The sequence below is a fragment of the Phyllostomus discolor genome, chromosome 5, assembly GCF_004126475.2.
Source record: "Phyllostomus discolor isolate MPI-MPIP mPhyDis1 chromosome 5, mPhyDis1.pri.v3, whole genome shotgun sequence".
NCBI lineage: Eukaryota > Metazoa > Chordata > Mammalia > Chiroptera > Phyllostomidae > Phyllostomus > Phyllostomus discolor.
In genome coordinates this window covers 164,868,128-164,889,117 of record NC_040907.2, presented here as the reverse complement: position 1 = coordinate 164,889,117, position 20,990 = coordinate 164,868,128, and the positions used below count along the sequence as shown (strand labels likewise).

General features: G+C 49.3%; 1 protein-coding gene across 3 annotated transcripts in view; it reads left to right on the top strand.

The window, feature by feature from the left end:
• Positions 1 to 9,622: 9,622 nt before the first annotated feature.
• Positions 9,623 to 20,990, top strand: part of GFRA1 (GDNF family receptor alpha 1) — a 199,627-nt gene continuing 188,259 nt past the window's right edge. The window contains exons 1-4 of one of the 3 annotated variants that reach the window (XM_036027366.1): positions 9,623 to 9,712; positions 10,569 to 10,865; positions 11,674 to 11,967; positions 13,157 to 13,240. In XM_036027366.1, the coding sequence (XP_035883259.1) occupies positions 10,826 to 10,865; positions 11,674 to 11,967; positions 13,157 to 13,240 (418 nt within the window). In that variant the 5' untranslated portion in view covers positions 9,623 to 9,712; positions 10,569 to 10,825. Of the gene's footprint in view, positions 9,713 to 10,138; positions 10,866 to 11,673; positions 11,968 to 13,156; positions 13,241 to 20,990 lie in introns of those variants that run through there. The other 2 variants (XM_028513019.2, XM_028513020.2) reach the window with 2 other exon arrangements.

Below are 20,990 nucleotides of genomic sequence, written 5' to 3'. Positions count from 1 at the left end.
GAGCCACTCTTATTAGGAGATGATGGGAACCTCCTGAAATCAAGTTCCCAGACTCCAGGCAGGGCCAGCCTTGGGAGCCGACCTTTCCAAGGCTAACAGTTTCGGGCCTGCTGTGTTAACTCATTTCTGCGCAGTTTCAAAGGTGTGCTTTCCAAAACGCCTTAGATTTTGCTGATGTGTGTTTACACTAACAGGGAATAGTGAATCGAAGTGCAAATTGGCTTCTCTGAACATTCTCTACATCTCATGCTGAGTGGACTCACTTTTCAATGAATTTGGATTTCTTCTGGCCAACTGTTTTTCTAAGAAACCGTTCCAGGATGGCACACGATCTTAGCCATCTAGGGAAGAAGCCTTCTAGCTCTGTTTTTACAACTTGCTTAGGCATGAGTTGAAAGTGAGAGTTTATCATACCTTTTTAGTTCTTAGAAGCTTAACGTTCAAGTGTCTGGGTACTGTTAGACAGGCCGCTATCCTCCCCAGCACACCAGCCCCATGCCTGGCCAATTCCCAGATGTGAGACTCTTTTGGGGACCAGGATGCACATCTACTCTAGGACACTGTGTCAGGGATTCAAGAAGCTATTTGTTTTTCCAGCCAAGAGACACAAACTCCATCATGCTAAAGTGAAATTGACCAAACCCCCTTCTGAGTTAACTCTCCCAAGAATGTGGATGTTTTGACAAGGGGCACTAATTATATCAACACTTTAAAGATGGGCTCCAGTCAGCAGTCAGCAAAGTAGGACATCATTTTGCTAGGACAGGGAACTGTCCTGCGACCCCCTGAACGGGCATCCCAGTCACTATAGACTCGGTAGCATTTAACAAGTCTCAGTTTGTTCATTGAAAGGCTGAGTTGACTTGGCATTCTTAAACAATTCTTAATTTTCCTATTAATTCTAATGAGAATAACTCAGGTTAAGCCAACGGTCCCCTAATATTTGGGAGAGACACGTAGGCGATGGGGTCTGGGGTGACTCTCCAAATTATCCAAATTTCTACTTATCCAGATTGTGTTTGGTTTTGATCAATCCATATGAGTTACTACCCTCATAAATAGAGCAATTAGAAGATTCACCAATCATTTTAAAAGATACATTGGTATTTACAGCTTGTTAGGCCCATGTGCTAGGGGATGTAAAGTATAACAATTTCATTTTTGCCTTTCAGAAGACCATGAACTTGAATGGACAGAGTGGCCCATGGGAAGGCACACTAGACTGAGAACTTGGCTCTGGGACTAAGAATATGGGTAGCCCCGGCCAGTCACTGGACAGCTCTGAGCTTCAGTTTCCTCATTTGCTCAATGAAGAAAATAACTTCTGTCCTTCGTCACAGAGTCAGTATAAAGATCAAATCACGTAATTGAATTCATATGGAAGAGGTTGTAAGCTATAAATTGAATGCGTGTGTGTGTGCACACGCATGCTCACTTAAAAAATAAGGGAAAGTGATTGCATTTAAGAAAACCGGCGTGTTAAATAAATGATGGCAATAACCCAGCCCCATTACGGGGAGCAGTTACTGTCATTGTCTGCATCGCTGATGGCACAATTAACTTAATTAACACATACCTCTGTGGCAAGTCTGCTGAAATAACACTTTTCCTTTGCTCGTGCCCCTGCCTTGCCAGCGAGGCATCCCCAAGCCATGCATCTTCCAGGTAGGGCAGCCAGAGTGTTAAACGGCTTTGGGTTGGTGTGCAGAAAACAGAATTCCAGAATACCCACATCATTAGCAGGGCAAATTACCTCGAGTAGTGTTAGAAGCTTCATCACAATCTTGTAGAACAGGGCGGGGACCGATGCATCCCACAGTGGGGCTACGTTTGTGTGAGGAAGCCATTCTCACCAAATCCAGAACGGCTTCCTACAAGGACAGCATCCTGTTCAACACGGTGTTCCAACCAGGGAGCCTCCAGCCTCTGGTCTATCACAGTGGTAATAAAATAAGGGCTTTTAACAAGGGAGAATGCGCATGTGCCGGGATAGGGGCAAGCCTGTAGATGGGGCACATGGCCGTAGCAGGACTCCTGTGATGGCCGTGTTTGAATGTTACGCACAGCGGGAATGGGGAGACCTGGGATGAGGAGGCATACTGTCTCCATCTTGAGTGTCTTTAATTTCAGTCCAGATCTTCAGAGTAGTTGAAAGTATGTCTGGAACATTCCTGCTACTCTATGACTTTTTCTTTTCCCTTTCTCTCAAGTCCTTGGATCTATCCATTTTCTTCCTTTCTACCCATCTCTGCTGATTCTGTAGAGTGTTTTTACTTCTAGTCATGCTGACAGTCAAGCTTACACTTCCTTACACTGTCATCTGATTGTATCAGATGTACCCACTCATCACTGAGATCACGCTCTCCTTCAGACCCAATGTTCTTCTGCATGTCCCACGGTGACCTAGCAGAGGGGCTGGTCCATCACAGGGGCTCAGTAAATCATTGTTAAATTGAATTTATTTTCCTCGCCTTTTTGTGTGTCATTAGAAGTTGGGTCTGCTGGTTCCAGAAGACCAGCTGCCTGTGCTGGAGACCCACTGCAGCAGTGGCTCAAGTGAAACAAGTTTATGTGTCTGTCACATAACAGTATGAAGGCGGAAGGTCCACGGCGGGCAGACAGCCTGGCTCCAGGAAGTGATCGGGGACTCAGGTTCCTTCTGTCCGGTCACTCTGCCATCAGTAGTCATTATCCTCACCTGTCTGGTCAAGGGCACCACGCCACACGGCAGGATGGAGCACACATGGAGATCACAGAGTAAGGGGTCCCATCAGCGATTCTTCACATCACTTCTGTGACATCTTCTTCCTCAGATCCTGGCCCCGTGACCACAGCTGGCTCCAGTGGAAGCTGGGAAGGTTAGTCTTTATTCTGGATGGTCAGGTGTCTAAAAATCAAAGTATTATTATTCTAAAGCAGTGGTTTTCAAAGACTTTAGCCATGACTCTCAATAAGAAAGACATTTTATTTTTGTGGGTGTATGTATGTATGTATATATGTATTTTAGTGCTGGGTTGACTTTAATTTTTTAATTTTATTTAAAAAATGTTTTTATTGTTGTTCAATTACAGTTGTTCCCATTTTCCTCCTATTTAAGAAAGACATTTTGAGCCCTGGCTGGCGTAGCTCAGTGGATTGAGCACGGGCTACAAACAAGGCATCACAGGGTTGATTCCCAGTCAGGGCACATGTCTAGGTTGCAGGCTATGGCCCCCAGCAACCACACACTGATGTCTCTCTCTCTCTCTTTCTCTCCCCCTTTCCTCTCTAAAAATAAATAATAAATAAAATCTTTTTTAAAAAAAGAAAAAATACTAGAGTTTAAAAAAATGAAAGACATTTTGTATGACAATCCAATACAATCTCTATATACATACAGAAATTAATTCCTTTTCAAAAAACAATACTTTGCGTACTGAATTTTCACACTTTTAGATTTTATGAGAGGAGTGTTGTTTATGACTAAGGAAGGGAGCCCCATCTGCCGTTTGAGAGGCACTGCCACAGAAATGGGAGAGGAAGGGCCAGGGGGTGGGTAGGGGTCTCCCCCGTTGGTCGGGGAGCGCGCAGGCTGACCTGAGGCAAGATCACGGACCTGCGGTCTTTGTACTGCACATCCCAGTCCCAGCTACGGGACAGGTGCAGAAAAATAAATAAATCAACCAAAGCAACCTGTTCATGAATAAATCAAGCCATGAGTGAAAACTTAGAGAACACAACCAAATCTCCACTGACACCGGAGACAAAGTATGGAAGGCTAGAAGGACTTTTCACCAAGAGATACTCTAGCGATGGGAAAAGGAGAAATTCTTCTTCGCCTCTTAATACGACTGCGTGTAGATGAAACACTCACACAAATATCCATGCTATTGATCCTCCGGTATTTTAGGCTTAGCAGATAATTCAGATCAAAACCAAATTGATCTCATTTTAAATCTTTGTCATGGCCTCGAATTTATGAACTGTGTCAAGGACAACCTCATATATTTATAATAATAGCGTATCTCCTAGGCTATTGTAACTCACCTTTGGGCTAGAGTAATCTATGGACGAGATTTGTCGTTCGGGTCTATACTTCAAATTGGAGGAAAACCTCGTATTGTGTGATGTTTTTTTCTTGACAGTTTCAACTGACTTTTGGCAGGTTTTTGACAAGGGAAAACAAACCCAACAGCTCTGTGAACATTATACCCCACTTGTCTTCAGAGCGACCGTCTTGGAGGGGTCTGAAATGACTTTTACATGATGTCACCATACATGCTTTAAAACAGGCCCTGGATCCTTTGTGCCACAAGCACTGGTTGGCTTTATTAGTTCTGGTGGGGACGTCATCACGCACCACGTGCTAATTGTGTTGGTGAGCTCATACCATGGCGCTTCCGGAGGTTTTGGTTTGGGCAACGAGCACATGTCCATGGCATTGGCTGGAAGACGCCAGGGTAGGTGGCACTGCAAGGACATGCCGCATTACAGAGCCAGGCCTTGTTGCAGCCAGGGCCTCCCAGCTGCTCGCTCGCATGTTTTTGGTCGCCTCTGCTGCCTCCCTGCTTGGTCGCTGCTGGGAGAAGCTCCATCCCACCATTTCAGGCCTAATGAGCATCCATAGGAGTCAGAAGATTTTACCGTCTTAAAGGCTGCTAAGAGGCTGCTGAAGAAATGAGTCAGTGTTTTCGGTCGTGTTTTCATCCTGAGTCCCCAAGCTCATCCGGGCGGGCATCTGTGTTTGCTGCCTGCAGAGAGAGAGAGAGACTAATTACTGGACAAAGCTGGGGATTAAGCTTCCCTCTCACCCTTATGAAGAAACAGTCCCTCCGGAGCAGGGTTTAGGGCTTATTAGGAGAGTGATGGAGAGAAAAGGTTGTTTCCTTCGAGTAGCCGTTGCCCATCCTTTCTGGATAAAGAGGAGTGAAATGTACAGGGCTTTTAATCCAGCACCTTGGGCAATCACCAAGAAAGCCTTGGAAGTCCCCTGAAGATGGGGTGTCTCTGGCTATATATCCAAGCAATAAGACGTGACAGGCACTTTATTTCATCAGAGCTGCACACCTTGAATGCGTTTTGTGGCATAGGGCCAAAGTACAAATGACTGTAACGCTCACGAAATGCAGTAGTCTCTCACAGATGCATTAAAGTCCTTGCACTGGCTTCTGTGCACTGAGAAAGGAGAATCACTTGAAAACTAGGGAGGAAGAGAGGTCTCCTAAGATAGGTTCCTCGGGGTCAGGCACCTTGACAGCCAATAAGAAGCTGCCATTTGCAAATAATGTTCAAAAGACACATCTTAATATAGTCATTTTGGACAGGGACTCTGAAATCCGAGAGCAGCGGGCTCTTCCCGTGTCGTCAAAGGGCCAGCGTTTCGACTGCGTCCCTGGATCTGTGTGCTCATACAGACCCTCCCCGTAGCGTTCCAGGTTTGGGTGGGCCGCCCTTTTCTCATTTTCCTAAGAGACTGCACCAAGCCCTGTGTGCCCATCAAAGGATTTTTAACACTCTGGAGTCAAATTGGGCTTTTGAAAATTTGCCTTTGAGGACAAAGTCTCCAGGGTGCTTGTCATCTGGCCTTTCTCAGCCATTTTCTCCCAGAGAGAGGCACGTTTCTGGATGACGAGAGAACCCCAGGTGGGAATGTTACTCTGCCTCTGGCTTTATGCCTTAAAATATGACCTAACACAAGCTATCATTTCCCAGAAATGAAATATGTCATGTGTTACTATTAAAGTGAACCAGAAAAAGAGCATTCTATTACAATAATGGGTTTGTTTAAAAAAAAGGACACGTCAAACCCCCCCAAAGGAATAATACATATTTGATAGTCCCGTTGGAGAGGCAATACCAGTAATTGCATGAGGTACTTATATTCAGTATTGTTCATATAGCAAAGAGATTATATGCAAACCTTCCAGGAGAAGGATGGTGTCAGAGGAAAGTGAGAAACATCGTCACTCATTCTTTAGGCAATCCATATACATTTACTGGGGTGACTGTTACATCAGTCATCAGCCTAAATGCTAGGGATGCAAAAAAAAAAAAAGAACAGAACATTTCCTGCCTTCAAGGAACTCACATTCCAGTTGAAGAGACAGGTGCAGCAACGAGCTACAATGCAATGTGACAACAGCTGTAATGAAGAATCCAGCAGGGCCATGAGAGTTCAATACAGAGAGGGCTGTTCTTCCCAACGGAAGGAGTCTTTGCTCTCCTTAGTGGCTCATTAGAGCTCAGCTGGAACTTCAAATAGCAGGATGAAGCGCATGTCAGGCAGGTGGAACAGCATGAGCAAAGAAGTAGCAGCAGGGAAAAAAAGTGTGGCGCTCTTAGGTGATAGTGAGTGGTTTTGTACAGCTACAGAGGTAAGCTTGTCACACTGCGTAAATGGCAACTACTTGGATGAACTCTTGCAGTTAAAGAAACTGGAGTGGGTTTTGAGCAGTATAATTTTTCAAAATGAATGTATTTTCCATTCTGGGCTGTAGGGCCAAGGCCCTGAGAGTAGGAGACAACATATCGCACGGTGTAAAACTGTCATTCTCACCGGGACTCATCTGTTAACTAATAAAAATACACTGACATCAAGAAGTGCAAGAAGATTGCTCCCTTCACCTGCTTACGGATGGGTTGAACCTCATTTTGTAGCATTAAAACCGATTTTCTGCTGAGAAAACACGTCACAGAAGATGGCATGGATTTTTGTAATGATTAGTAATATTTGATATTTCAGTGTCACCTTTTATCCCGAGATCAACCCCGTGCACACGGGAACAGATAAACCTGGAGGAGACAGGGATCATAGGAAGGCAGTAAGTCACACTGTATTTTTATCTACCATGTTCCAAGGCCTTCCAGATGTATGTTTCTTCCACCTTTAAGAGACAGTGGATACAGTTGTAAAGCAGTGATTTTTTTTATTAGTTCCAACTATAAGGAGTTTTAGGGTGGAGTATGTGCCATTTTTTCTGTACATAGCTCTCCTCAGGAGACAGAAATCTCCTCTAATGATGGAAATGTTCTGTACCTGTTCTGTGCAACATGGTAGCCACGAGCCGCGTGTGGCCGTGGAGCCCTTGAAATGTAGCGACTGCTACTGAGAAGCTGTATCTGTCTTTTCTTTAAATTGAACTAATTTTCATGGAAATAGCCACATGGCTAGTGACTATTGTATTGGACAACACTGTTAGGGTAGCTGGTGGTTTATTTTTAAAATTTCACATACAATAAAGCGCTGTTTTCATCATCAGGATGAACTTACTGAGGACTAGTTTGTGGGAATGGTTCTGGCATATTCTTGAAGCTGTAAATATCTGCAAAGAACCCCCTTATTTTACATTTGGAGAACTTTGGTTACACCCTCCCACGCCCCCCACCCCCACCCCCATTCAATTTTGATTTAAAAGATGCCTGTGGAATGTTATGGCAACATTGAGTCATTTCTAAACGAAGAAGGCTTACAAAAGATGTCAATGATGCCCTTAAATGCAATCTTATTTCATTAAGTCACGTGTTCATTAATGACAGGCACTGGTCTACCCATTAAAAATTGGAACTCCGGTTACTCATTTTCTGAAGGGAGACATTCACCTTCACATATAAGATACAATGATGACCTGGGTGGCGTAGCTCAGTGGATTGAGCTCGGGCTACGAACCAAAGTGTCGCAGGTTCACTTCTCAGTCAGGGTACATGCATGGGTTGCAGGCCATGACCCCCAGCAACCGCACATTGATGTTTCTCTCTCTCTCTCTCTCTTTCTCTCTCTCTCTCTCCCTCCCTTCCCTCTCTGAAAATAAATAAATAAAATCTTTAAACAAAAAGATACAATGATGAAAGAGTCTTATGTTTTGGGTGTCCATGAAGAAACGCAGTTTTCAGATAAACCCTTAATTTGGCACTCCTTTCTCTAAAATCACCTCCCTAGGATTTCTCTGGTTTCCGTGTGAACATTTGGGAATAAACTTATTTAAGGTGAAGAAACTGATTGGAAGATTTAATTACTCAGTCTTCCTAGTCCACCTTGTAATTTAGGCTGTTAGCACTGCTAGAGAAAGAACTTAAGTAGCCCTTGGTTTGAACCATCTGTCGAGAAAATGTGGCATATGTTTGCTTTGTTTACTCAACAACCAAGTGTAAACTGATACACTGAAAGGAAAATCCACTTATGGTGTCGCTGTGTGTGTGTGTGTGTGTGTGTGTGTGTTGAGGGGGTTGCCTGATGAGGGAATCGATTGCCCCTGAGGAACGCGTGCACAAGAGCACAGATCCCCGGGACGTCCCCGGGGTTTGGGGCGCGCACCAAGACGCTCACACCTTCCGCACAATGCACTGCACGCACTGGAGCCGCCGCTACAGCTGCGGGGCGCGCCTGGCTGATACGTAGTTGAATGAAGAGCTACGGACCCCTCCTCCTCCCGTCCCCGCCCTCAAACCCCCCGGCCTCAAACTTCAACCAAAGCCCGTGCCCTTTTCAATTAACCCCCCTCGATCAAAATGAGCGGTTCTTTCTTTCCCCTCTCCTCTGCAGCCCATTGTCTGGTGTGATGGGTTTGCAGATTTGACAGCTGCGCTCACCCAGACTTGCTTCAAACTCGGTTTCCCAGAGATAGGAACTTGGACATCAGCGAGAATCCCCAGTACAAGCCCTGAGTGGCATGACCGCCGCCCGCCACTGCAGACTGTTCTCCAGACTCCTGTCTAGACCCAGCGTAGACTTCGTGGCCCTGGCGCCCATGGGCGTGCCCAACGGGAGGGGAGCAAGTGCTCAGGGCGGGCTCGGGCGGGGGTGGGGTGGGCCGCAGCTCTGCTGAGAACCAGTGTTCCTAGGGATTGGGTTGAAGGACTGTGTATGTATTGGGCTTTTACATTTATTATTTTAAAATTTACTCTTGAAACAGCCAAAATGGAAGTCCGCTTATATATGATAGCCAGAGCCAGGTCTGGCGCGGTGTAAATGCACTGGGCTCCGCTTTTGTCTCCTTGTTCAAGCTGGAGGACAGAGGTAGAGACTGTGTGCATGAGTGAGTGTGTGCGCGCGTTGGCGCGGATGAGTGGGTGGGCGCAACCAGCAATGTCAGCTCGGAGGGTCCGGGACTGAGTATGTCTTGAACGCGCCAAGTCTTGAGTCACAGCCGTGAGTGACGTGGGGAAAAACTTTGTGTCCAGAAGGAGGGTCTGGTTTGATTGCGGTAGGGATTAAGAGTCCTCGTGCTGGTGCCCTTTTGTGGGGGGTTGGGGGGTGGAGAAGGAGAGAGAGCGAGAGAGCGAGCGCTCGCCGCCGGCTGTGTAGCTCTGCGTGCCCTGTGAGCGCCTGCTTGCTGGGTCGGTCCCCGGGTCAGTCCCACGGTCCGTCCCGCCGCAGGCAAGTGTCTTCATCCGCGGCGTCCCTGACTGGCGAGTATCCGAGGGGTCTGGCAGTGTGCGGCGGTTCCGAGGGAGCAGGAGAAGGCCCAGGGTCTCCTGGTCTCCGAACACGCTATCTTCCGCGCAGCTCCCAGTAACCACTAACATCCCTAACCCGCATCAGAGCCCTAGGGGGCTCTGCTCGGAAACCGTCCTGGCCCAGCTAGATCCTCCGAGCTCTCGAAGACTGCCGCATCTTTCTTCCTAGCGCAGACAAATGAGCCCGGAAAGGGAAGAAGGGGGGCGGGGACACCCCCTAAAATAAATAAATAAACAAACTGGTTCCTCGCTGCAGCTGGGCACGGTCGGTTGAGTCCAGGTTGGTGGCATTTGGAGATAGTTTTCTCTTCCTCTAGATTTGGGAACCTACTGTCGCTCTCCCACACACCTCTTCCCCGCTTGCAGGCGCCCCTCAACTTTGGGGACCGGGGACTCGAGCGAGGCTGCACCTGCCCTGGCGCTCGGGGCTGCAGGCTGGTGCGCTGGCCGAGGCTGGTGGCGCTGATGCGCCGGAGTCCCGGGCGCTAGGCTTGTGTGTTAGCGGATGGACGTTGGGGAGGGAGCTGAGTACGCGCGCGGAGGGTAGGGACGCATCAGCCGGTTTTCAGCTGGAGCTGGGACTTCTGTTTCCTCTCGCCCGGCTGCCTGTGAAAGAAAGCGAGCCGGGGAGGAGGGGATACGGCGATGGGGGGCAGCGATTGGTGGTTTGGGTGGGGAGGACTGGCCGCGGAGCCAGCGAGCTGGCGCAAAGAGGGGGCGGCGAACTTCCCGGGAGAAGGGGCTCTTTCCGCGCCAGGGCTGCCGAGAGAGCCGCCGCCACCGCCGCCGAGTGCTTCCACTCCCGGCAGCAGCCGGCTCCGCTCTCAGCGCTCGGAAAGTAACGTTATTTATTTATTTGCTTGCGTTCAGCCTCTTGGGTCGGACCAGATAGACACCCCTTTGGACTTTGGGAGCCTGCGTCTGGCCTCTCCAGCCGCCCTCTGTGGGTGCAGGCGGCTCCGCGGAATATAGGCACACGCACACCCAGTGCCCCCGCCCCGCGCCCAGACACGGGTAGGGGTGGGCCTTCACTCGGGCTCTGGAAAGTACTTCAAGGCGGGAGCAGAAGAGGGCAGAGGGGCAGGGGAAGCTCCAGCCCTCTGGGCCCTCATTTCAGAGCGCGCTCTTCCTTCCAGGTTGGGTCGGACCTGAACCCCTAGAAGCGGAACCGCCTCCCGCTCTCGCGCCAGCCGCCCGCCTGGAGCTGAGTCGCCCGCGGCTGTGGCTGCAGACGGACACCGGAGTTTCCTCTCGTACTGGATGGAGCTGAACTTTGGGCGGCCAGAGCAGCGCGGCCGTTCAGGGATCACTGCATGCTGAGTTCCCTCGGCGAGAACCGGCTGCAGCTCGGGATTTTTTTTGGGGGGGTGGGGACCAACTGCGGGCCGGCACCATGTTCCTGGCGACTCTGTACTTCGTGCTGCCGCTTTTGGGTAAGTCGAGGCTGCCGCTGGATTTCTTACCCGCTGAGTCTTCTCTCGGAGTCCTCTGGGCGCAGGGTGCGCTGGGTGTGGGAAGGTGAAGTTTCGTTTTGGGGAAGGGGATCACGAATCCTAAGCACCTCAGCCTGGGGAGGCGGTGTCTGCGCGCACTTGCCCGCAGCTTTCGTGCTTGGTTTTTCTTTTCTGTGGTTTTTAATGACCAAGCCTGGCGGAAATAAAGGGGTGCGAGTCCTCCGTCCTGCGGAGCAGGCAGACCCTCGTGCGAGTCCCAGGGAGCTCGCAGGTGGGGCGTGGGCGGGCATCAGGCCAGAAGACAAACTTGGAAGGGAAAACTTTTTCCCGAGCAGCACCCCCCCGTGCTCCCCACCGGGCGGGCCGTGGACCGGGGCTCGCCCCCCGTGCTCCCAGAGCCCAGTCAGCCGACGCTCTCCTCTTCTGGGACCCCCACCCCCCGGCTTCAGGCGGACCTGGCCAAGCGAGATGCTGGAGCCTGGGCCTCCGGCAGGTCTGCCCTGGGGCTGCGGGGTCGGCGCGCACGGTGGACCGCGCCAGCTCTCCGGTAAACCCCGAAAAGTCCGTAAACCTCAGGGGCTCGGGAGGGTGGGGTGGGGGGAGACCAAGGGGCAGGAGGTCCCGGGGAAGGAAAATGGACTCGCGGGTGTAATGTGTGTGTGTGTATGTGGGGGGCGCTGCCTGCATAGGTCGCCCCGGGAGCCTAGACCAGCACGCGCCCTTCCGGGGGGCAGGAGCGGCCGGGCAGGGGCCAGCCGCACTCACGCTCCCTCCCCTCCACCCGCAGACGTGCTCCTGTCCGCGGAGGTGAGTGGCGGGGACCGCCTGGACTGTGTGAAAGCCAGCGACCAGTGCCTGAAGGAGCAGAGCTGCAGCACCAAGTACCGCACACTGAGGCAGTGCGTGGCAGGCAAGGAGACCAACTTCAGCCTGACGTCCGGCCTGGAGGCCAAGGACGAGTGCCGCAGCGCCATGGAGGCCCTCAAACAGAAGTCGCTCTACAACTGCCGCTGCAAGCGGGGTATGAAGAAGGAGAAGAACTGCCTGCGCATCTATTGGAGCATGTACCAGAGCCTGCAGGGTACGCGCCCACCGCGCTCGCTCCCCCTCCCGCCCCGGGGACTGGCTGACCTCATCCTCCACTCGCGTCTCCCCAGCTGCAGAATGAGGACCTTTCATTGGCCCCCAGGGACAGCAGCAGCTGGTGTTTGCCGCCTCCCCAGCTGCGTTGTTGGGCCTGGCTGTTGGAAAACCCATAAGGGAGTAAGGGGGACACCACGAGGCCCTGCTGATTTCTTCTTTCGAAACCTGGTCAGAGCAGGGGGTAGGAAGCCATTAAAGGCCACCCGAGGAACCGCAACTTCTCTGTAAGGAGAGAGGGCTTCCCAGATTTATACAAAGACTTGCACTGCCTCTGGCCTGGAGTTTCCGCCTTTATTCTGTCCTTCTGTCTCGTCTGACATAAGATAAAGAATTAAGCACTAAAAGTCCAGTAGAATCTATTCTATCTTTGCCCCCCACCCCCAACCTGACCAAAGGCTGCTGTGGGAAAAACCATTTGTCATCTTAGATTAGCTGAGTCTCGAACCAGCTGCTGCGGTTCAGCCTTGGTTAACATAGAAGTGGCTCGGAGAGGGAACACTTGTCACCACCATCCGCTCCCATGGCAGTTTTTTGGTCCTTGGGTGACAGATGTAGGTCTTGCTTGTAAATGGAACACAGACACCCAGTGCATTCATCCCCCGCTGAGACTCACACCAAAAAATTTGCAATAAACAGAATTGGCTTATCAGCTGCCACTTCCGCCGGAGCCTCTCCCGAAAACCTGTTTCCAAGGCTGACTGTTTAATAGCCAGGGTTCCTGCTCTCTGACCACATGCCACATTTTGGGAATAAACGAATGGGGGCTTCATTTGAATCCCCTTTCTTCCATTGGCTCCTGGAAGCAAGCTAGGCATGTGATATCCTAGTTTCTTTCTCGCTGATTTCATTCCTTTGCAAAAGTAGGAGAGTTTGGGGGCAAGATCAGGGCAAGATCAGGCAGGGTCGTTCTTCAGTGTTTCCATGGCTCTCTGGGGACAGCAAGGACAACAAAGGCAGAGGGGAAGAAAAACAACCGAAGCCAAAGAGAGGCATTTGAAACCTTTGAAAGTTTCAGCATCTTTTTTGCTCCCCAATCGCAACATAATTAGAATTCACTTTCAGTAACAAAAACTGCCTGGAATATGTGTGTGTTCCCTCTCCGAGCCCCATCTTTCTTCTGCTTTCAGGAAATGATCTGCTTGAAGATTCCCCGTACGAACCAGTGAACAGCAGGCTGTCTGATATATTCCGCGTGGTCCCCTTCATACCAGGTAAGCAGGTTCGTACTTCCACGCTGGGGCTTTTGCCTGCTTGCAATGCGCTGGCTTGCGTTCTCTTTGGCTCTCAGAGAGCGTATGAGGAGCTGAATGGCACAGAGTTTCTGGGAAATCAGAAGTAGGATGATGATAATGAAGAGGCAGGATGCCTAGAGATGATTGTATGACTTGAAAGTAATTCTAAATGAAGTAATGTGGCGTGGTGGTTTGGAAGAGGTTGGAGGGAGGTGACTTCGTTGCATTTTTTTTTTCACCTTAAAATGCGATTGGCCAGCTCTTGCAATGGGAGTGCCAGTTCTGTCTGTAGGTGGCAATCGTATTCCCTTCTTGCTACACGCTGTGCACTGCGCCTCCCTGAAACGGGATCTGTTTGAATGATGCCACTTACTTTATGATATGCCTCAAGATGATCTGAGGTTGTTGAACAGTTTTGGCTTCGCTCATTTGTCTGCCTTTGACTTAAAAGATTAAGCTCCACCACGTGATAGCAGTTCTTTGGTTTCTATTTTTTCCTGGGCCAGTGTGTGCATTTGCAAGATAATGCATCACTGCTGGCCTGGTGGCCATTTAAAAAGTAGTCTTGCCTCCCGCGGTTTGTTTTGTCTCTCCTTGCAAGCCTGCATTGGGTTGGGAGGGGGACTTAGTTTTAGAATTAAGTTTGTCATAACATCGGTGTGCAGCCAGCCACGTAGATAATGAGCAAGGCAGTCATCTCTCCTGGTGATCTTCAGATTCCTGACTGATGTTGTCTTCATTTGTTTACAGTGGAGATTTTTTCTCAAGTCTTTATGGCCGTCACAAATGATATGTTTCTCAGCAGTAGTTAAGCGTGGCGGTTAAAGTAGAAGTTGATTCTATGAGAGGGTGGTTTGTCACTGGCGAGAGTGTTCGGGTGTTCTAAATGTTACATGTTTTTCTGCAGAGAGCCACAGAACCAAGGGAGTGTGTAAATACTGAGCTTATGTGTGGGTGGGTTGTAGATGCATTTATTCATTTTTCCACACCCAGGGAGCACCTACTACGACCCAGCCATTGAGCTTTTGGCAGCGAGCCAGACAGATGCTGCCCCCGCCCTCGTGGATCTTAGAGGCAGCCAGCAACGGACATTTATCAAGCCCTTATTATACTATACCAGACGGTGTGCTAAAACCTTCACGTCATTAACTTATGTAATCATCATCAAGTGCTTCTTAGCTATTCTTATTTCCATTTGAGAGACGAGGCAGTTGAGGCGGCGTGAAGTTAGGAAACCAGTCCAAGCATCCAAGCTCCTCCATGGCGAAACCCGAATTGAAACCCAGATGTGTCTGATTCCAAGATCACACATCTTGTGTAACGTCTGCCCCCGGCTGCTCTGTGTGTGGGCCTCAGCACGGCAGTGTGGAGTCCCCGGGAGGCGGTTATGAGGGTGGGAACCTCAGGCGCTGTCCCAGACCTGCTGAATCAGAATTCACATCTCAGGATCTCTCTGCTTTCTATGCTCATGAAGCTTGAGAAACACTCCTCTACATTTTTTCTGTCTTTCTTTTGGTTCAGAGGGAAAGAGTGTGTGCATGCATATGTGTTTGGGGTTAAGATATAAGGGCACAAGTTTAGTATCAGACATTCATCTATGATCCTGAAGAATACCCACAATTCCCATTCCGAACCTCTGCTAATGCTCTCTGTCCCCTTAGCCCAGCCAGGAAAAGTGCACGTGACCATCTGGGCTCTCATGGAAGCAGGTCTGTGGGAGCTAGGATGGCGCGTGGCAGATGGGGTACCAAAATGAACTTGGCCTTCCTAGTGCTTTTGAAGGGCACTGCCTTTTGCCTGCTGCCTGCCCTATGGATGCGTTACTCCTCAGTCTTTATACGGATGCCCGGAAGGATATGGACCTCCCGTGGACAGCGAGAGGGAAGACGTGGGCAAGGAGGAAGGCCCATTTGGGTTTTATTTTCAGAACTGCTATGGGACTTTAACAGACTCATTTTCCCCTCTCTGGATCTCTCTTCTCTTGGTATATATTGAGGCCATTGGAATGAGTAATCTGCAGCCCTAACAGTCTGTGGTGCGGAGGGAAGACCAGCGTCACCTCCAGAATGCCTCCACCGTGCTCTCGCATTTGCCTTCTCAGTCCTCGCCTTCACCCTGCACGCCGAGTGGCTGGGTCATTCTCAGATACCACTGGTTTGTGTGAACGTCTTTGATGAGTGAGTCCTAGAAATGCCTCTGCGTGGACCAGGTTGCATCCATTCGTGTTTGGGATCCCTCCCTCCGCCAGGTGTCTTTCCATAGTCGATACGACACCGAGTGTGTGAGACCTGTCCTCGGAGAACCCAGAAGTCATGAGGAATTAATCAGAGCCAAGAAGGCCTTGTCTAGAGCTGCATTTCTGCATTTTATATCTCAAGGGCATTGGCTTTAGGTTCCAGCGCTAATGAGCTTTGACTTCTGACAGTGACTCTGTGCCTTAAGTGGGTATAGGAAAGCCAAATGGAGCCCTGAGAGGTTTTAAGTCATTGAATAATGCATACGATCCAGTTTGGCAATTGGAGGGTGGAGAAGGGCAGAGGAGCGGGATGATGAATGTTGCCGTGCGTGGTCTGCGTCGGAGTTTCTAGAACACGTCTCCTGTCCTCTCGGAGGGAACCAGGACAGTCTGCGGGGTACAGATACAGTAGCAGTCAGGGTTTCCATATTAGGATTTCTCTGCCCAGTGCGAGGAGAGTGTTTATTCACGTACATTAAGTGTGAGCTGAACCCTCTCACGGAACGTGACATGTTTGACATCCTCGAGTTTCCATTTTCTTTTGGCTCCTCAAAACCCACAGGCGCCTTCACCGCTGTTGACTGGATCACACCAGTTAACAGACCACATTGAGGTGTCACCGGGGGGCCTGGCAGGAACACGGGAGGGAATCAAAGTAAGGTTGGAGCTAAAAACTGTCACCTGTTCTGAAGCCGGGGTTGCAGACCGGAAATGAAAGGAAGCTGCCCAGTCAGGCAGGAAGTGCAATAGGAGGTGGGGGGGTGGGGGACCACTCTGGTGGAAACGTGAGAATCGGAATGTGAGGGCCAGTGCATCTCAGGCACCTTTAAGGGCTCCAGCAGGTACCCTCACTGTGGGCTGGTGCCAATGTGGTTTTAGGGGTCTTGGACATGAAGAATGAGGCGGTGCATGGGAATGCACCAAGGAAAACCTGAGCCAGCGCAAGAGGGTGTTGGAGGAGAGAACACAGGAAAGTGCTTTGGGGACCAGGAGGGGGTGCTGGGAGGCCCAGAGGACAGAGCCGCCACGTGGGGTTTTGCACCTGTGTTTCTGGCAGCTAAGGCTCTCCGGCTCTTGACTCTCCATCCTGCCTGTATTTCCTTCTTCGCAGAAGTTCAAGAAGTAAATAGTGATTTGAAGGGAAGATGAACTTGACAATGTCGTCGGACTCTCTGGAGCAGGGAGAACAAAGCAAGAGAGGGATTTTGAAAGTAGCGTAGGGAGCCAAGGAAAGCCAGGGAAGGGAGGCTTGCATGGATGATATGGGCACCTTGATGGCAGCCAGAGAAAAAGAGGGCTCCGCGGTTTAAAAGTATTGATCGGGAGGTTCGGTTTTGCAGAGGAGAGTCAAGAGAATGCCCTACCTTCTTAGAATATAATTGACATCGCTGGACTTGAGAACAAGAATCAGGTGGATGATCCTGGGGAAAGAGGGGTGTTAGGAATTGAACAGCCTAAGTCTGATTTGGCAAAAGATATGTTCCAGCCTTCCGGCTGCGCCATTCTTTTCCTTCCAAGGCCTAGGAGTGGCTTAGACCCTCCCAGGAAGCCCGAGCACCTTGAGATTGGTTCCCAAGTAATGGTTTGCTCAGGATGAGGTGCTTCTGAACCCTCTTCTGAGTCCGGTGCCTTTTTTTCCTGAATGATGCTTTGAATAATGAGCCATGCTGAGCATTTCTGTTATAATGTACCATTATTTTATGTCACTATTAAAAATTCTTTTCTTAAAACTTTTACATGTTGAAGAAGAGCCTTATGAGGTCCTCTGATTTCTCATCAAATCATGATGAGAGGAAAGGGTTTGTGAGATATCAAAATCTAGGGGGTGTATATTGGTCCTTTCCTTTCCACTCAGCTCTCTGAAACAGCTAATTATGTTGCCCCATTATTGGAGAGCTCCAATTCGTTTCTTGTTACCTCTTCTGGCACGTGGTCCGCTCCTTCCAGTCCAGCAGGGCCCTTCCACCTCGCCTCTACCCAAGCTCAGTGAGCAATCCATCCCCAGGTGCTTCCCGTGCATTCGCTTTCTTGTGCCTTTGCACATGACCTTGCCTCCCTTTGGGAAGTCTCTATGAGTCCTTCAAGACCAAGATCAAATTTCATCTCTGGGGGCCACGCTGCAATTCTCCCTGACAGGCACTTCCACCCAGGACTCTTTCGTGCTGCATTTTGCTCTTGCCTTTATGGCAGCTGTTAATCACAGCATCTCGAGAGGACTTGTTTATGCGTCTGTCTCTCCCAGTAGGAAGCCCAGGACTCACGGAGTATTAGGCTGGGTGGACCATCCTTCCTGGCCCTGTGTGGGTGTCCCATTGACCACGGGTGGTTGAATATCAGAGAAGAAGGGCCTTAAAAAGGGTGTAGTGTGACCCTCTATTTTACAGAATGGAAGCTCAGAGAGGAGAGGCAATTTGGCCAGGGCCGCACTGCTTGAGGGTAGCCTCCAAGACTTTCTCCAGAACATGTCACTGGCTCAGAGGAGGCCAGTATTGGTGTCTTTCTGTCCTGCATACTCTCGGGACAAACTTCATCCATGCCTGGGACCTCGGTTACCACTTACACCCACAACTCGGCGTCTTCCCCTCCATTCCCACCTCTTCGGAGCTCTAAACCAGTATTTCCATCTGAGTCCTGGATGCCTCCGTTCAGATGTGTGTCTCAGCTACTCCAAACTCAGTGTGTCCACAGTGGGTCTCATCTTTATACCTTATAAGATCTTTTCTCTTTATATCTTTTCTTCCCCAGTCTCCAGTCTTATATAATAGCATTAGCTACCAGAGGTGTAAGCTATGGGGTTATCGTCATCCCCTCTGCCATTGTCATGCCTTCAGCTAGACCCATCATCACATTCTGCTGATGTTCCTTGCTGTCTTTCATTGCTGTCCTCTCGCCATCCCCTTCTTATCTCTCAATTGACTTTGCACGGGCTTCCTTACTGGCCTCTCTGTGTCCAGTCTCCCCCAGTCCCACCTGGCCTCCTCATTGCCAGGTCTTCTCTTAGCACCTTGGTGACTGGGCTTCAGTCTTCCTCCCTAGACTCCTCTGTTAGTTGACCTTCTGCCTCACCTCAGCCACCCTGTTTGCAGACAAGCTGGGCTGTCCCAACAGTGCTCTAGCAGCTTCGTGCCCACGCCTTTGGACACGCGGCTGCTGGAGGAAGAACACAGACTCAGGAGTTGCACCTGCCTGGGTGCACCTGAGCCTTGCCACTCAATTTGTCCTGGCCAGGTCTTTGCACTCACTGTGTCTCAGGGTCCTTGAATGTAAAATGTGATGCTGGTAATGCCTACTTTATAGGTTCCTGTGACTTAAAGGTGCAATATGTACAATGCCTAACCTAATGCCTGAAACCTACTTGATCCTGACAAATCTCCGTCATCATTAATGCTGTGCCCAGGCCACGTTAGCTGTTGACTTGCTCCTGACTCCAAGATTTGGGACTCTCTGTAGCAAACCGTATGCCCCCATCTTGGAACGGTGATTCTATGCCCTAAAAAAGATAGCAGTGCCAAACCCGCAGGAAGGCTGTTCATAAACTTCCTGGGACAAGAAATGAAAAATTGAGCCTTTATCTAACGGGTCCCGGAGGGAGGTTCTGTCTCTTCATAACCCAGTTTGAGTCTTAACTCTCCTTTGGGGAGAGTCTTCTTTATTGCCGCTGCGAGTTCACCAGGGCCTCCAGGGCCCCCTCCTTATGCTTTTGGTCGGAGGCAGGTTGGCTGCAGCCGGTGATCAGTGAGGTGGGAGCGCTCCCTGTGCTTAAGGATTCTTGTGATCAGCCTTCCGCTCTCAGCTTGACTGATTCCCATCCTTCCAACCTCTCCCCATAAATCTTCCTCCCAGCGCCCCTCATAGCAGGAAGAATTACTGCTCCCCGGGAAGGGCATGCCTTATGGCGGGAGACGCCTCCGTCTCCACAGGCTGTGTTAAGTGCCCCTCCATCCCACTGTCGCAGGCCACCGCTTTTGGTTTTTATTCCCTCTCCGGCCCGTCAGCAATCCGTGTTTACTGGAGAACCATAAGCTATTACAAACAGGTGAAAAAGGAGAATGAGCTTAAATTGCCCACAGTGTCAGCTTCCCGAGACAATCACTATAAACGTGTGGATATGAGCCTTTCGCATTTTTTCTTATATATCGATATATGAATGTGAATGTGTATGTATAAATATTCACAAATATGTTTGTCTCTCTTTTTTTTTTAACAATAATGGATTCATAGTCTATATACACTTTCTTATTACCTATCTGATGACCCGAGGAATCTGTGTCTTCCTGTGACACTGACCACTTCCTAAAGGCAACTTTGATCGTTGTGGTTGACTGCCAACCTCAAGAAGTTTCATGAATAAAAAGTGGCAGGTCGTCCCAGTATCTAAGTCCATCTAGTGGAGGTTGTGAAGGTAGAAATAGTCAAATAGTTTGCACGGGACCGTGGGTCCCGTTACCAGATGGAGGGAGATAAAACATCAGTGAGTGACAAGGAATTGTATGACCTAAAGAGTGTTACAAGGTGCGTTATTATTTATAGCCAATGTGTCTGCCGTTGTCTCTTCTCTTTAGTCCTCTGACGTAGTTCTTTCTGATATCTGTTAATTTTCTGTTGTTGAAGCTTATTCTTTCCAAAGGTTGCCCTCCTTCCCCCTGCCCTTCACCCCGGGATCCAGTACGGAATTCTCAAGAGAAAGTATCACATCAGGATGGTTGGGTCCAGGAGTCAGACTTCCGGGTTTCCCCCTAACTAGCCGGATGACCTTGGGCAAATGTCCACTCTTCCTTCAAGGCATCCTTTTGTAAAAACGGGGCAATGGACAAGAATCATCTTTAACACACTCCTCTTCCTTCTCTGAGAGCCTGGTTGTTGGATCTTGCATTATTCTGGGACTCACTGTTTTTCTTCCAGCATTTTCTTCATTCCAAAGAAGTGTGTGATTTTGGCATATGTCGTTTTCATATTAATAACACTCATAAAGGATGATTTATTAAATACATACCTTCCTTGGAACCAGAATTTATTTATAGCATCTCATTTGAATACATGGAAGAAGATAAAACAAAATAAGAAATAAGGACGTGGCGAGCATGGGGACAAGGAAAAGGAGAGGAAGAAAGAGAAAAATGAAAAGTGAGTTCAGTAGACGAAACGCATGTTGTAAGATTTTTTTAAAACTAATTAAACGTGCGGAAGCGCTGTGTTTGTTTTACAAAGGGATAAATAAAATCACCAGACCCTAGCTGCAGTAGGACTTTCAGAGGTCATTCTAGGCCAAGCTCCTGACTTGACTGGGAAGAAAACAGACAGTTCCGTAAATTTCTAAGACAGCGGAACATAAATTGTCTAGGACAGGAATGATAAGTTAAAATTAGTTGTGTGTTTGTTTTTAAGTGGATATTTAAAACTCTCCACATCCTGGCATTTCCCTACCTGTTCTAAATTGTCCTTTACCTGCTGGAGTCTGTGCCCCCCTTAGAATGCTACCCGTTATTTTGACAC